Raw genomic sequence first — 15,892 nt, 5'->3', positions numbered from 1 at the left:
GATTTCGTTTAATCATCGGCTTTTCAAGTACGTTTGAAACTCGTCTATGTTTCCTTCGCTGAACTTTTACAAAGCTGCTTGAAATGATTTCAACCCCCCCCCCCGCCCCCCCTTCGGCGGTATCGGATACAGACAAACGCGAGAGATATATGCAGCGATGCGCGTGGGGAGAGAGCCATGATTACCCGGGCGCGAACCGATACTTTAGGGGTGTAGGTGTGTGTGCGTGTGTGTGTGTCATGATATACACAAGATATAGACTCCCCATGGTGTGCTCGGTGGGCCCCCAGGGTTTTTGCATACGCACAAAACGAAGACGCCTTCTCTCGCGACCGCGACACTTTCCGTCCTCCAAAGTACACGGGGTTAAAGTGCATTGGGCGAAAACACTCTCATTGGTTCAAGGCTTCATTCCGTGTAATTCTTCATATTGCTTTTCTTCAAGTTTTGGGCTGAAGGTCCCATTTATCCGATTGTTTCGTTTTTTTTTTAAAATGCAGGTATGGAAGACTATACAACAATGGAAGAAGGCTCTCTGACACATTTATACATTAGCAAAAAAATCAAGACACTACCACCCTAAAACCTAAACCTCTACTGTACATCCGTTCAGACTACAAAATAAAAACTGTTAGCATACTATGAAAATAATTCTTTAGAATACTATGACAGTGTACTTGTAAATAAATCTTTCAATAAAACCGTTAATATGTAGAAGTAAATATACTTTCTTCAAGTATACTTTTACAGTAATAGTTTTATAATTTACATATACATGGGCTCTACGCCCATTAGACTATATATATGTGTATTTATATATGTATATATACTTTATATATATTTGGGTAAATTACAACAATGTCCAATGGGGGGGGGGGGGGGGGGGGCTCCTTCACAAATGTTGACGATGTTGAGGTTGCTGCATAAAAGAGACGTGGAATGCATGCAATTCCAGTCAAGGACCCACTTGGCTTCCCAAGTGACGCACGGTTTTCTGTGCCCAGTTTCTACGGCGGCGTCGCTCGTTGTTAACGTTCCAGCATAGCGGGAAAAGAAGAACACAAGCAAACCAACACCCCTAGTGGCAGATTCCCTGAGGAGCCAGACCACTCTGCTCTTCATTCCAAAGGACATTTGATTGGGGGTCAGCTTCAAGTTATCAAATGCGGACGTGAAAGCTTGCCTTTTTTTATTACTTCCAGCAGAAGCAGATATCACGCCTTGTGTGCGTGGTAACCCAATATGAGTCTTTCCATTTAGCATTTACACTTGTGTCTGGCGTTCCTCCTCACGGCTTGGGCGCACTTGGCGGTGGTTCGGTTGCTGAAGTTCTTGATGAGGCCTGTGCAGCATCTGGAGCTGGGCCGGAGGGCATCGCATCTCCAGGGTGGCCTGACAGGGCCGACTCCTTGCCCAAGGAGGCTGTGCTCGGTGCCGACGTGTGCGGAGCGGGATGGACGTCCTTTGCGCCGGGCGACGGGCTGTACGATTGCGCTAACGTTTGTGCCGGAGGGGCAGAGGGCATCTTCGCGCCGGATGAGGAGGTGGACTCCGCGATCGAGGAAAGTGCACAAGAAAACGGGGTGGCGGCGGTGGCGGCGGTGGCCGTGGCTGCGACCGCGGCGGGCGTCTTGAAGGCGGCAGCCGCCTCCGGCGTGGCCGCGGCGTCTCTGGACGCGACGAGCGGGCTCATCAGGGGGCTCGCGCCAGGCGAAGGGGCCGCCGAGAGTGAGGCGACGTCTTTCGAAGCGGTGGAAAGCAGCGGGGAGTATGGCTGCTTCGACACGCTGGCGACGACCTTCGACGCCGACGCCTGCAGGGCCTGCAGCGACGAGGCGAGCGCGGTGGTCTCTTTCGGCGGCGCCGGCTGCGCCACGGGCGCGGCGGGCCCCGGCAAGCAGGGAAGCGCGGTCACGGACGAGGCGGCGCTCCTGGCCAGCGGGCTGCCTGGCGGCGTGGGCCGAGGGGAGGACGAGACGCTGGAGTCTCGCGCTGGAGCCGGCGAGAGGAAGCTCACGTGCGGCAGGGACGGCTGGGATGCCGAGAGCGGCTTGAGGTCCCGGTTGAGCCTGCCGCCGCTCGTGCCCTGCAGCGTCTGCGCCAGGGGGTGAAGCTGCGGCTGGGTCGGGCTGGCGGCGTCATGCTGGCTCGCGATCGACAGCTGCGAGCCTGCGGGGCTCGGCGAGCCCCTGCCTAGGCCCACCTCTCTGGGCCCGACCAGTTGTCCCGTCTTATTGAAGCGAGGTATGCTGTCGCTGGGCCAGTGGCCGAGCAGGGAGGATGGAGAGCCGACCAACTCTTGCTTTGGAAGCGGAGACCTTCGCGAAGGGCCGGACGATGGTGTGGATGGCCTGGATCCGAGTGGGGACACGTAGGCCTGGCTTTGTTTGGTCGGTTTGAAATGAACCGGGGAGCTCCTTCCCGTACCGGGGGACATGGTGGACTGATGGGCAAAGTGTTCGGTGGGGCCGGGTAACCACTCGGCGGCCCTCAACGACTGCTGGCTCTGAGCAGGCGAGTGTGCGGCCGAGCTGGGCGAACGCTGCCCAGCGGCCCCAAGAGGCTGCGAGCTGACGACCGCCGACCTCCGAACGGTATCCTGCGGCGCGGGAGAGCGCTGGAAGATATCCGCAGACGTCTGCGTCAACCCGGGCGACTGCTGCCCTCGCTGACCTTGCACGGGCGACTCTTGCTTGGCTCTGGTGAGCAGCTGCGACTGCCGAGGGCTCGGCGACTGCACCATCGGGCTCTCGGAAGGCACGCTCTGCCCGCCGGCTGGCGTGCCCGCCACGGGCGGCAGCAGCGCCTCGGCCTCCGCCTGCAGGCTGTGGTGGTGCTGCATGAAGGCCAGGATGGAGGTGGTGGCCAGCAGATGCACGGCCGAGTTGAGGCCCACCGGGCTGTCCGGGTTGGTGACGGTGACGCCGAGGCGAGCCTGCTCGGCCATCTCGCGATCGCGGCTCACCATCTTCTGGATGAGCTCGCTCTCGCGGTTGTTGGAGATGCCCATGTTCCGCTCGTGCTGCACCTTGTGCAGGAGGATGGAATTCTTCTTCCCTGCAAGGCAGCAAAAATGGGGGCGTTTAATGTTTGTTGATGTCTGTTGTACCGGACGTTTGTGATATTTGTCTCGTGACCTCGAGCTGATTTGGTTTGAATTTGCCGTGGCCTCAATCAATCTGATGGAGTAGCTGTACTAAATATATTGATCTGTTGGTATGTACTGAGCATACATTTAGGGTGGGGCCTTCAGGGTTAGGGCTGGGCCGATAAGGAAAATTTACCACATTCATAGGACAAGCTGCCCTCTAGTAAAGTAATTATATAACGTTACATTCGTAGCAATACTTTGGAATGTGGCTTATGTCATGCAGTCGCATTTTTTAAACTAAAGTTACAAACATTCTTCGAATATAAACCAATATAGTTTTACTCCCGACATTTTGATTTGGCATGCAAGTGAAATTGAACTGAAGACACTCCAACTTTATTTCATTTGACCGAGTTCAGCGTATGTGCATGCACGTACGTGTGGTATAGAAGCGCGCAGGGTAGGTAAAACATTTGTTTTCTCTTATTGAATATCTATCGGGTAGTTTTCATGCGACCTATATGAACGACTTCTAGGAATTCAGATGGGACTGCGTTTCCTGTTGCCATGACAAACTCTCCTTCCTGTTTGAAACGTTCCTCCCCCCCCGAGGGAAAGTCCCTTTCTCTAAAAACCCTCTCCCTCCCCTCTTGTTAACATTAAAAAATCCACTCCACCACATAACAGGGCTACTCCCCGGGCTGTGATCTCTGGGGTGGTGGTGGGGGCTCTCATTTGCACGTACAGTGAGAGTGATCCAAGACGTGAGTGAGCTAAACATCCCCTGTGAGAGGCGCAACGAAAAGCAACGCTTGAGGTGATGTCACGTAAATTGTAAATGACATTTCCCTCCAAAAACATGGCACACACACACTTAACTGCAAAGTGATAGGATCCATTGGACTGTTTGCTCAAGAAGGGACAGGGGGGTTTTGTCTTCGTATTTCATTTAATCACCCGGGTGAACTGAAACGTGACTGATTTACACGCAAGCCTCGCTGTCTGATCCGCCGAAGACTGGAAACGCGCTTGGAAACGAGATTTTTTAAAAAGTATGAGTTGGGGAGTTGACTTCAGAATTAGAATCCGATTATTTAGTTCGACTGGAGGAATCCGATGAGCTATGAAGCTCTTTTCCACAGATCTCCAGTAGGGGCACGGGGTAAGAACGTTACAACAACAAACGGTGCACAAAAACACGACAGGAGTGCAAAGTACAAGAAAGGTAAACAAATCACACAAAAAAATACAACTAAACCATCCCAATCCTGCCAGGCAAAGCCCACGGAAGTATGAACTTCTTTTTTCAGAAGCGACCTTGCCACAAATGATAGCTCAACAAAGTGAGCACAAAAATGAAATCATCAATATTGGCGAGTGCAAGGTCCTTAAGAAATATCGCACAACTAACTAACGATGTGTTTAACAGGAGGGAAAGATTAGACGGAAAAAAACCCCCCACCACAATCGGGTTCTATAAAATGGTGGAAGAAACAACCACAACAATTTTTGTTTTTTTACTAAAACACACGATTTAAGTACGAGAACATGGATAAAGTGTCCATAATGTGGAGGCAGTGTTTGTTGATTATTTTGAGAGTCCTGTACGACGAATGGCATTTGCGTGTATTGCTGAACGAGTAGGCAGGCGCGCGTTAAATGATAGGTGGCAAGGTGACATTGGCGTCGACTGAAAAAATGTTAATGGTTTTGCCAGCGTCACGACAACGCGTTGGGAATGTATAATGTGTTGCCATGACGATCTGACGTTATGAGAAGAATTTTATTCCCCACGCTTTGCTCGCGTTTGTACAACATTATCCAACCCCCCCCCCCCCGCCGCAATTCGGCCGCTATTGATTTGTGTCGACCATTAACGCGTGGAGGGGTTCGAGACGCGCCTCAGTCAAAGCCGAAAACGGGGCGATATTTGCTCATGCCGTGTCCTGCGCTAGCTCTCAGGCATGCATTGTTATTATTATTACGTGAGTTTAAAAAAACAACTAATTCTTTGCCACTAATTTGTGTTGATAATTCCTCAGAAATTGTTATCCCCGTCCCCCCTAGATTTCGTTGTGTTCGGACAGCGTGAGTGATTGTTGTGTGTGTGTTTTTTTGTTGTTGCGAGCAGTGTTCCTGCCCGTACCTCGGGGTTTCCCTCATTTTAAACCACCGTCCAATAAAGAGCGCCTTATTAAAGTTTATGACGTGGAAGTTGTTATTGCAATGTCCAGCAACTCGCTCGGTAATTGCACCTGGCCACATTTGAAAGGTAAACATTACAGCCACTTGAGCGTGACAAAGAATAAAAACTCTTTGTACATTTACAGTGGCATGTAACGGAGAGATAGGTTAGAAATTTGGGATCGAAAAGAATGTCAACTTTTTCCCCTGATTGTTTTCATTATAAGTTGTAATGCTGATTTCTGCCCCGTGTTTAAAAAAAATAACAACGTTGATATAAATTTAGATTTAAAGCTTTCTTGACTGCAGGGATTCATATTCTTGGTTCTTTCGGTAAAGTCACGTAGAAGGGAAATAATAAAATAATAAAAATATAAAAAATAAAAATTCTCACGACGTTTCGACTGCAACACAAGCAATCATCACCTGTGTGAAATCCAGACCTGATGATGATTGCTTGTGTTGCAGTCAAAACGTCGTGAGAATTTTTATAGGGTTATATGTTTATTATTTTATTATTTCCATTTTACGTGACTTCAAAGAAAGAACCAAGAATATAACGTTGATATAAATAATACAAATACTCATTTTGAAAAGCTGGAAACCTGAAAATGTGATGAATGTTCCAGGATATATATATATTTTACGACCCTTCTTCATCGCCGTGTAAAAGTGGCCAAAGCTCCCTTTGTTAGCAATCGAAGGAGCTTCAGGAACTTGAAGAACGTGGAGCGAAACGTCGCACACCGTGCCTCACAACGTGCGGAACAACTCGAAAACGCGTCTCAGAGCCGCGATCGTAAAGCCGGACTTTCATTACTCCAATGTGCAAACTGTATATTAAAAAAAATGCATACTCATTATGCTGTTTTAGTGTTTCTGCTGTGCTGCAAAGATGTGCCACTTAAATGAGTTCAATGGTTCAGTGTGCGTTGCGCTTGAGTTGGCATTGTCATGCGAGTGCATTTTTTTTTCCTTTGTGAAGAGATTGCAGCCATTTAACGTCTCTAATTTAGGAGATATTCTCATTAAATGAGCCAATTAGAGAAAAAATATTCTGTGAATGTACAATAGAATAGTAAACACTGTCATATAAAATGTAGTAATTCCCTCCAACTCAGATCATAATTTACATGTGCACGTAAAAAAAAATTGTAAAAATTGACACTCGCATGACTGAAAATGTAAAAGCAGAGCAGTTTAGTTTTTTCTCCGTGACATTCTTTGGTAAAAATGTAATTGTTGCCTCGAATGTCTGGGTTTTATAATCTGAGCTCCATTGATCTGAATGTTCGTGATCACATTTTACTTTTGAATGCCCCGCTTCTAAGACGAGGAAATAATTCTGCTCGGTAACAGACACATGTTGATTGGTTTTCCACCGAGAGAAGCACTCTTTACTTTAATGGATTACTGACACCCTGGGGGACAAGGAGCTTGGCAATACGTGTGAATAAGTGTTCCCAAATTTCTCAAGTCAACTTTTACTATGTTGCTTTCTCTGGGGGGCCGTACACTAGCCTGGGGGGGGGGAGGGGCAGAGTGGGGGGGAGTAAGGGGGTGCTTCCACGGGCCCACCACCACGGCATGATTAAATCAGCCATCCGCCAAACACCACGTAAAATATGAATTAGCGGCGAAGAACGGCTCGCGTCGCAAAGACGACTTTGCGTAGGAGGCTCCGCCGAGGGCACGCAAGTGAGTGCTAGGCGCCGCTCGCTAACATGTGTACGCTTTAAATTTTAATAGGACCCAATGTGTGGGCCCATCTTCGCTCTCGTTTGGAGGCGTCGACTGTGAGTTGAGCCTTCACAATCGGCGCGCTGGCCGTCACGCGGGGGGGGGGGATGCCCCTTCAAAGTTGTAATCACTTCACGAGCCGCGCCGGCGGTGTGGGGGTGGACGCACAGGGGCGAGCGTCCTTTGGGGCCGTCCATAAATGACGTCACGCGATTTTGGGCGATTTTTGACCCACCCCCCTCGTCACGGCGTCAGACCCCCCCCCCTCAAATATGACGTCACAAAGCTCTGCCCCCCCAAACCATAAAACATGCTTCTAATCGCTTTAAGCTATTGTTATTGTAGTGCGCATTTAATGTGGCGCTGCACTCTGATGTTGTAGGAGAAAACATTTATTAAAAAGTCTAATTAAGTAGAACGTGTTGTCTATATTTATTTAAAGTTGCGCATTTTGATGTAACATCACATTTCTCAAACCCCCCTCCCCTCCTCGTCACACATCGTCACAAATGTCTGACCCCCTAGGTGCGTGACGTCATTTATGGACGGCCCCTTTAGCGTGCGCTCGGCTTTGACAAACGCTGTCATACGACTGGTGCACACACGCAACGGGAGTTGACATTCTGTGGGCATTCGACCTTTTTGCTCACAGCAGAGGAGCGACTCTCCAGGGGACCCATCCAGAACGACATTTGATCTGCGATTACAAGCTGGCAAGAGACGTCTTGCATTAGGTGGCAGTGTCCCACACTTTACCCCACCGCATGCGATCTGCTTAACTGTGGCGTAACCACCTCGGTACAGCTGGGCGGACAGAGGTGGCGTGGGTGGGGGGAGATTGAATAAATTCGCGACATTATTTCAACTCTTACCACGGGGAGATTAAGTCGGCGGCGACTTCGGGTTTGCAAATGAGTGCAGGCGGGCACCATTGTGATCCTAATGGGGAGCGGTAGTGTAGTGGTTAGCGCTCACGGCCAACACCAGTGACGATTATCCGAACCGGTCCTGGGCATCCCCTAGGTCGACTCAGCCCAAATGAGTACCCGGTGCGGTGTGTAAACATCGCCACTGGGGAGACAAAGGCGGTGGGGCGTGGAGCTGGCCATCCACCCCCTCGTGTGCCGTGCCGGCCTTCATAGCCGGTTCTCGCTAACAGCACTTGCCCCTACAATTTGTTAAGGCTATACGGGGGGTCTTTTTGTTTCTTTGATCCTAAGCTCATTCTTTGGGTGGGGGCTTCAGCATACCTGAGGCAGGAACGCAATTGCACGGTTACTGATCATTCCAAGGTGTAACAACGCATGGAACTCTGATGAAATACTGCGGGAAGCGTATGCTTTCTGGAGGCCCATATAGTATAGCGCCACTTATTGCACTGAACTGCACTAAATCGAATACGCGCTACAACTGTAGTGAAATATAACAAAAAAAGGCACAAATACAGTACATTATCTGAGAATTACAACTAAATATCATTGTGCTATGCCAAAGATCTAATTACAATGGGTTTTATTGTTAAATTACTGTTCTTGGTGTAATTATACGCCGTGGCTTTGGTTACAACGTGTCTTTGATTTGTGTAATTGTCCTGTAAACACCACTCGACGACACCCATCGTACGGTTACAATGGACCTGAACGGGAACAGAACATTAACCCTTTCTGTGTGAAGAATGCACACGAGTCCAGCGTGCAGCCATTTTGACCGAACCATTTTTTGAGTTATTATAAATTTGTCTTTGGATGAGACCTGTCGCGTCTCGATAAATTTTATTTTAAACGAAACCCTTCCACCACACAACGAAGCCAATCAAGTCAAGTTGTCACGTGGGCAGATATGCAAATTTGATTGGAACACCAAGGCTCTGTCGATATTGATGGCCAAGTGGAAACCGATTAAGTTCCTCTGAGCTAATTTAATTAATCATTAAATAACACTTACATACATTCATAATGACAGAAAACGACTACCCATTTACACGAAATCAATTGACAATTTATTAGTATTATCTCTTCAATAAATTTCCATCACTGAATCCGCAGTGATAATCCCCATGATGCTACTTTAACTAACCATATTAACCAATTAATCCTTCACTCGAATCACAATAGCATCAAACCTCCAGCTTCGGCACCTTCATATAATTAAGGACAGGTTATTTTCAACAACCAGGAAATAGATTCACCTTATTGCTCAAATCTAACCTGCCAATCACAACCAATCAACCAGCCATCAACTCTTAATCATTAATTCTAGATTTGAAGCTTTCGTGACTGCAAGGATTCATACTCTTAGGTCTTTCGGTAAAGTCACGTAGGTAAAAAATGAAATAAAAATGCAGCAAATCTGGCTGCGACGGTCCCACCTGATGACGGAGACTTGTGTTGTCTCCGAAACGTCGTGATTTTTTTAAAATTAATTTTTTATTAATTTTAATTTCATTTTTTACCTACGTGACTTTACCGAAAGAACTAAGAGTATCTTAATAATTAAAACTGGTTCGCCTGCAAGGTTCGACGTCATGGCAGCGACTTAACGAAGCTGGACTCGCAAGCTGTTTGGCGTGAAAGCTGAGCTCTTGCTAACACCTGATGATCATATTGTCCCATAACGTCCGGTTGTGGAGGGTTATGGTTAAACACTTGCATTGTACCTACACAACGATATAACCCTACAGAAACGAATTATGAAGCATAATATTGGTCGTGAAACTCGACGTATAAAATGAATAACCCACTCACGTTTGCCATAATGTTTAACTTTGTGATTCAATTTGTCTCAGCATCTGATTTCTGTGACTGTGCTCGCTGTTTACGATGCATTTGCTCTGCAGTTGAATGTGTTCCTCCAGAGTCCCGTTGCAGTTATTAGATAATTTCATCGAGGTTTTCCCTAAAAAAGAGAGCGCTGCTCTCAAATGGGATCTTAAATGACAAGAGTAGTGATGATGATATAAATGCACATGCCTTTTTCAATACGCTGTTGAATGTCTTGACCCCATGCCATATCACCCGTGGTAATGTTTGACCATATTTCACCACAATGGTCAGCGTGTGTGTGCATTTACCAGTCCTTTTAAGTAAAGAAAATGCATTGTTTTGTATTCTCGTACAACTATATGAAACGATGAATCTCAAAACATTTCAAAGATAATCCACCTCTGTGAGGACAGCTGATTAATATGAAACATTTTATGCATGTTCGCTGACTTTCATTAAATACAAATTTTTGCCAGTTGATTGCTTTATATACTTTCAAAGTGTATCTTAATTACGTATTGCGCGTGTTGATTTCGTGACACCTCAAATTAGACCGTCAAAACAAACATTGCCGGGGCGATTGCCTCCCAGTCCAAGGATCAACGGCCCATCTGGAACCCCATCTCGGGAATGTTCCGTTCGGCTGACCTGTACCCTTCGGCTGACCTGTACCCTTCGGCTGACCTGTACCCTTCGGCTGACCTGTACCCTTCGGCTGACCTGTACCCTTCGGCTGACCTGTACCCTTCGGCATTCCGCCCCGGAGCGGGCCCAGTGTGGAAATATGTCCGTCATAAATCCTGCACTTCAGAGATTGCACGACCTTGCTTTTAAATGGCTTGCATAATTAATCGTACGTAAGCGTGAATGATGACGGTGAATAACTTGTGGTTCAACGGCTGATGCATTTGTCCAGAGAGCACTGCGGTTAAGGTTTGCCGCTCGGCTCGCCATCAGAAGACTCCCAGTTAAAATCTCGACTCGGTCTACTGAACCTTCTCAGGATCACCGTCAGCTAAAGATTAAACCACTGCTGGGTGAAGGCCTCCCCGAGGAGGAGACGTGTGACCACACTTCGCCGGCTTGGCCAAGACAGCCAACCACCTGACATTGGGAGCCCAATCATCAAACTGAGGTGACACCTAACCACTTGGGAGTTATCCAAGTTTCACTCTTATAGGGTAGATAAAATAAGTACCGCTTTGTGGGATGTCTGGAGTGGTGATGTTATGCAGAGTGTGACCGTTTAAGTAGTTGAGGCACTTTTTAATTGAGAGGCCACAGTAACTTGCACAAAAAATATCGAGACGGAGAAAGAGTTGTTTTTCTTCTGTTGACTGCTAATGCGGAGGGTTTTCTTGGTCATGCTGTGGATTGTATCTTATCGCGTGTTGTTCTGCGCGACGTCTGACGTTTCGTTCCAGGTACCGAGCTTCTTTAGGAACTGAACATTGTTCTGCTGGCTGACCTGTACCCCACCAGGAAGGGAACATTCATCTCTATGAAGAAGTTCCCAGCAGGTGGAGCGAAAGGTGAAGACTTCGTGCCCAGCAACACGCGGCTACAACCCACCAACGCATCGGGGAGCTATCCAGAACTGACCACATTCGTCGATAACACCGCCCTAAAGAGGAAATGTCACATAATAGGTGGCATCTCATGCAGTAGACTCTTCTTTATAGCACAGAGATCAGTTTGTGTTATTGCTGTTGCTGTTGTTGTTGCATCAACGACAAATGACAGTGTGGATTGATGGCAGGGACGGGCACAGCGGCGGTACCGAGGTTATGGGGGGGGGGGGGGGTCCTCACCGATGCGGTTGAGCCGATCGATGGCCACCTGCTCGAAGGCGCGTCGCATCATGGGGTACTCCTCGAGCACCTCGTTGAAGTGGTCCACGGAGAGCGAGAAGAGGCGGCAGTAGGTGTCGGAGCGCACGCTGGCCGTGCGACGGCCCCGCGTCAACAGGCAGATCTCTGCGGGAGACAGGAGAAGAGGCGCAAGGGGGCGGGGGAGGGGGAGGGGGGTTGAGAGTGGGGGAGAGAGGGAGAGGAGGAACCGGGGGATCTGAGCTGTCGAGGTTCTGCAGGTGATGCCCACCAGCACCTTGTACGCCACGTGTGGAATCATTTCACTCGGGCCGGGCGGTGATGGTTGGTGGATCGTGCCTACGTGGGTAGCTCGGTGCCTGGCGCTGGTAGTACAGCAAGTAGGCCGCTGACTAATCTGTGCAGCAGTTAAGTAGAACGTATAAGTGTTCACTCGGCACTTTGGATTCTTCCAACATGGGATTGGGATCGAACCCACGACCTCCTGTATACCGGGCGAGGTGGTTAACATCTCGCCACCGTGGCCTGTGAACAAAACTATCTCTCAAATTGGCTGGTTCATAGCACAGTCGTCTCACCACTGCGCCACCAATCTCAAATAGTTAATCGGAATTCATATTTTTTTTTATGTGTCATCATTATTCTAAGCAAAATTTTTATATTGAAACCATGCAGTGTTCATCTTTGCTGCTCTGTGGTCTGCCAGCATTTTTTTAATTTGTGTTTATATATAAATAAATAACATCAGCGTCCTCCTCCATCCATCTCAATTGTCCTTGCTCATGCGGTGCCGAACACTCACTCATGCATGACGTACTACCAGAGGTGTGGACTCGAGTCATGTGACTTGGACTCGAGTGACTCGAGTCATAAATTTGATGACTTCAGACTCGACTTGGACTTGCATAACAATGACTTTGTCCCACCTCTGAGGTGTGGACTCGAGTCATGTGACTTGGACTCGAGTCAGACTCGAGTCATGAATTTGATGACTTCAGACTCGACTTGGACTTGCATAACAATGACTTTGTCCCACCTCTGCGTACTACATAGGAACCCTGTGTGTGCGCGTTGTGTGTGTGCGTGTGTCCGTGCGTGTACGTGCAGTCGCCCTCCAATAACAACGGAGGGCGGAGGAGCGACGCTCACAACAACGAGCGGAGCGCCGGGTGGCTAAAGCATAGCAAGTTGGCACAGTAGGGGGCACAGGTGGTGCATCAGCCAGTCATCTCGGTCATCTCAGTCAGTCGACCCGTGGCACCTGCTGGGTCTGCCCCGTGACCTCCTGCCAGCGGGCGTTCGACACTTCACGTGGCCTTAAGGTGCACATAGCCTGGCACAAGCGTCGTGGTGACGTCACCGCCACTTAGTGGCGAATGGCGGTTGTTGTTGTACGTGCAGTGGCGCGCTACGAACCAGACGACCCGAGTTCCATTCCCGCTCGCGGACAACAACGTTGACGATTATTTGAACCGGTGCTGGGCCTCCTCTACGTAGACTCAGCCTCAAATGAGTACCTGGTGCGGTGTGTAAAATCATTGGCAGTGGGGAGACAAAGGCGGTCGGGAGTGTTTGCTGGCCACCCAGCCCCTCTCGTACCACCAGGCTTTATAGGGGCTGCTCGATAACAGCACTTGCCCCAACAGTCTGTGAAGGCTACACGGGGGATCTTTGTCTTTGTTAGTGTGCACACGCGTGCGTGCGTGCTTGCATTCGTTCGGCGGAGATGGAGCAGATGGATGTTTTTCTTCTCTGGCACATGCGAGAAGGCAGTGCAACACGTTTGCATAAGTAATTATATATACATCATTCTAAAAAGAGATATAAATGTAAAATTTGAAGGTAAATATTCTGTCGCAATCGTTTTTTCTCACGGAGAAGCACATTTTCATAAAGGAAGCAAAGAGTTCCATAAATAGATTTGCTGCGTATTAAAATGGGGGAGGGGGGGGGGAAGACCCACCCCCTACCACCACCCACCCGCTTCACAATTCAATTATTTAAAGTTGACATCTCTGTTGCTTGAACTATAAAGCAGCTTTGCTGGATACCACGTCGAACACTCGCAGAATAAAGCACCCCCTCCCACCGTCCTGCCCCCCCCCCCCAATAATCCTGAGCACTCGTGATGATGCAAAAAACAAACAACAACAAACCTCTCCACCAGCTTCGGATACCCCCCTCCACTCTTGCCATGCTCACCCCCTGTTGCTCACCCTGTCCCGTGCTTCCCTTTCCTTCCACCCGTTTGTACTTGTGTGTGTGTGAGTGTTTTTTGACGTTGATTAAAGAGACCCCTCTTGGAGCGAGGAGGAAGATTACCACGCCGCGTGCCGCCACCGCCGCCACACGGCCCTGCCGGCATGCCCACGTCTCCGCGAGCTGTCGACGACCGCGCGGGGCCCATTGTCGCCCGCGTCTAAACGAGACGCTCAGCCGTGCGTCGGCGTAACATTGCGTTTAAAGGGGGAATGTGCGCGCGTGCGTGCGTCCGCGTGTGTGCGTGCGCGTGCGTGTGCGTGCGTCCGCGTGCGTCTGCGTGCGTGCGTGCGCGTGCGTGCGTGCGCGTGCGTGCGTCCGCGTGCGTGCGTGCGTAAGATTCAATTTGCGCTTAATAACGACGACAAACACAAAAAAATTGAGAATTTGCGCGGTATGCGTTCGTCTCGCGTGAAGGATGTTGCCCGGCCAGGCCAGGTGGCCCAACGGTAGAGAGAGAGAGAGAGCGGCTCGCGGTCGCAAGGTTGAGAGTCCGAATCCTGATTGGGGGTCGACGCAGAACGTCGTCTGGGGAAGGCAACAGCGGTTGTCCCATGATAAACTCGTCTCCGCCATAGGAATGTGGAATTTCCACCGCTGAGTCAGGGCTGTAATCGGGAGATGGTCACCGATGCCTCAATGCTCATTTGAGCGGGACGTCGCTTTGACTTTGGGTTTTTGGGATGTGACCTAATGGACTAAATTCTTTTTTTTTGCCGGGACCTTTTTTTGCCGGTATCAAAGTATGAAAAACAAGAATAGGTTTTACACTTTCTGGCAATAAAACAAGAGGTGTCAAGATGTTCTCTGGTCTGACACTGCTGAGACGAGACCATAAAGAATGATGTCTCTGGTGTAGGCCAATGAGTTTCAAATACCATGGACATATTATCAGAGTTTGTGTGCATATTCTTAGGTTTTTGTGTGTGCATGTTCACCACAAGTACGTGTGCTTAATGTAGACCCGATTCCTTGCATTTGGTGTTTGAACATCTTAACACATCCTGTTTTATTGCCAAAAATGGAAAAAACCTATTATTTTCCGAACTTTTCTATGGTTTGTGCTTTTTAATTTGGTGCCATTTCTTATTTTTTTTATTTTGCTTGGTAGGAGGGTTATAATTTGCTTGGTGTGTAGGTGTGTGTGTTGGGGCTTCTTACGCGCCGTGCGTAGCCAACCACATCTATGGGTTTTGGTCCTCATATATATCAGTAATGCTGTTCGCATGAATGACGATGTATAGAATGAAAGTATAATTATTAATGTGAATGAGAGAGGAAGCATCTGATTGAGCATGGGGTGATGGTCAAAACCTCCCGAAAACCCGATTCCATGGGGTTATACAAACTTCTTCTGTCTCAGCCCGAGCCGCCAAGCAGCAAAACTTCCATTTAGAAGTTCTGAGTCAAGTCCACTTTTTCTTTTTGTAAAGAAAAAAAGGATAATGCTATTGAAGAGAGACTGGGAACAATACTCCGATGACACCAGAGAGAGAGAGAGAGAGAAAATCACGAAAGCCCCAGCTGGCTCATACTTTTTTTTTTAAATTGCTGAAACATGTAAGGGTTGGATTCTGTAGTTTAAAAGAGCAAAGAACGGGATAGGATTTTCTTGTGTGTGTGACCATGCTTTCACGTTGCATAAGGCATTCAATCAGATTATATGTGGCTGAGTAATAATGTTATTTTCAGGACGCATGTGTGTGTGTGCGTGGGATGAGTGGTACTGGAGTGATTAGTTCAGTAATTTACAGAATAAAATCATAGCGGCCATGTTTTATTTCTGGCAAATGCACACGCACGGCAAATGAATTGAGTCTGGCTTGGAACTCAACGAGGTCAAGGTAGCCTTAAAAACTAGTGCCTTGCTGCAGTCGTGTGTGTGACCACCAGCACGAAGGGCTGTCGGCCAACGCGCTGACCACTCCCGATGTGCACGGTGGCCTTGCTAGGTGCTCGCTAACAGCACTTGCCCCAACAGTCCGTTAAGGCTACACGGGAGATATGTGTCGTTGTGTGTGCGCGCG

The 15,892-nt window shown here is 48.6% G+C and overlaps 1 protein-coding gene across 1 annotated transcript in view; it reads right to left on the bottom strand.

Annotated features, from left to right (window-relative positions):
* Positions 1-890: 890 nt before the first annotated feature.
* LOC133346717 (potassium/sodium hyperpolarization-activated cyclic nucleotide-gated channel 1-like) overlaps positions 891-15,892 on the bottom strand; it is a 38,851-nt gene continuing 23,849 nt past the window's right edge. The window contains exons 7-8 of the mRNA XM_061558531.1: positions 11,589-11,753; positions 891-3,057 (exon numbers count right to left, since the gene is read on the bottom strand). Of these exons, the coding sequence (XP_061414515.1) occupies positions 1,289-3,057; positions 11,589-11,753 (1,934 nt within the window). The 3' untranslated portion in view covers positions 891-1,288. The remainder of the gene's footprint in view (positions 3,058-11,588; positions 11,754-15,892) is intronic.

This window comes from Lethenteron reissneri, chromosome 24, assembly GCF_015708825.2.
Source record: "Lethenteron reissneri isolate LAM-NWPU_2019-01 chromosome 24, ASM1570882v1, whole genome shotgun sequence".
Taxonomy (NCBI): domain Eukaryota; kingdom Metazoa; phylum Chordata; class Hyperoartia; order Petromyzontiformes; family Petromyzontidae; genus Lethenteron; species Lethenteron reissneri.
Note: the sequence above shows the minus strand (reverse complement) of the source record. Positions and strands in the feature narration are given on the sequence as shown.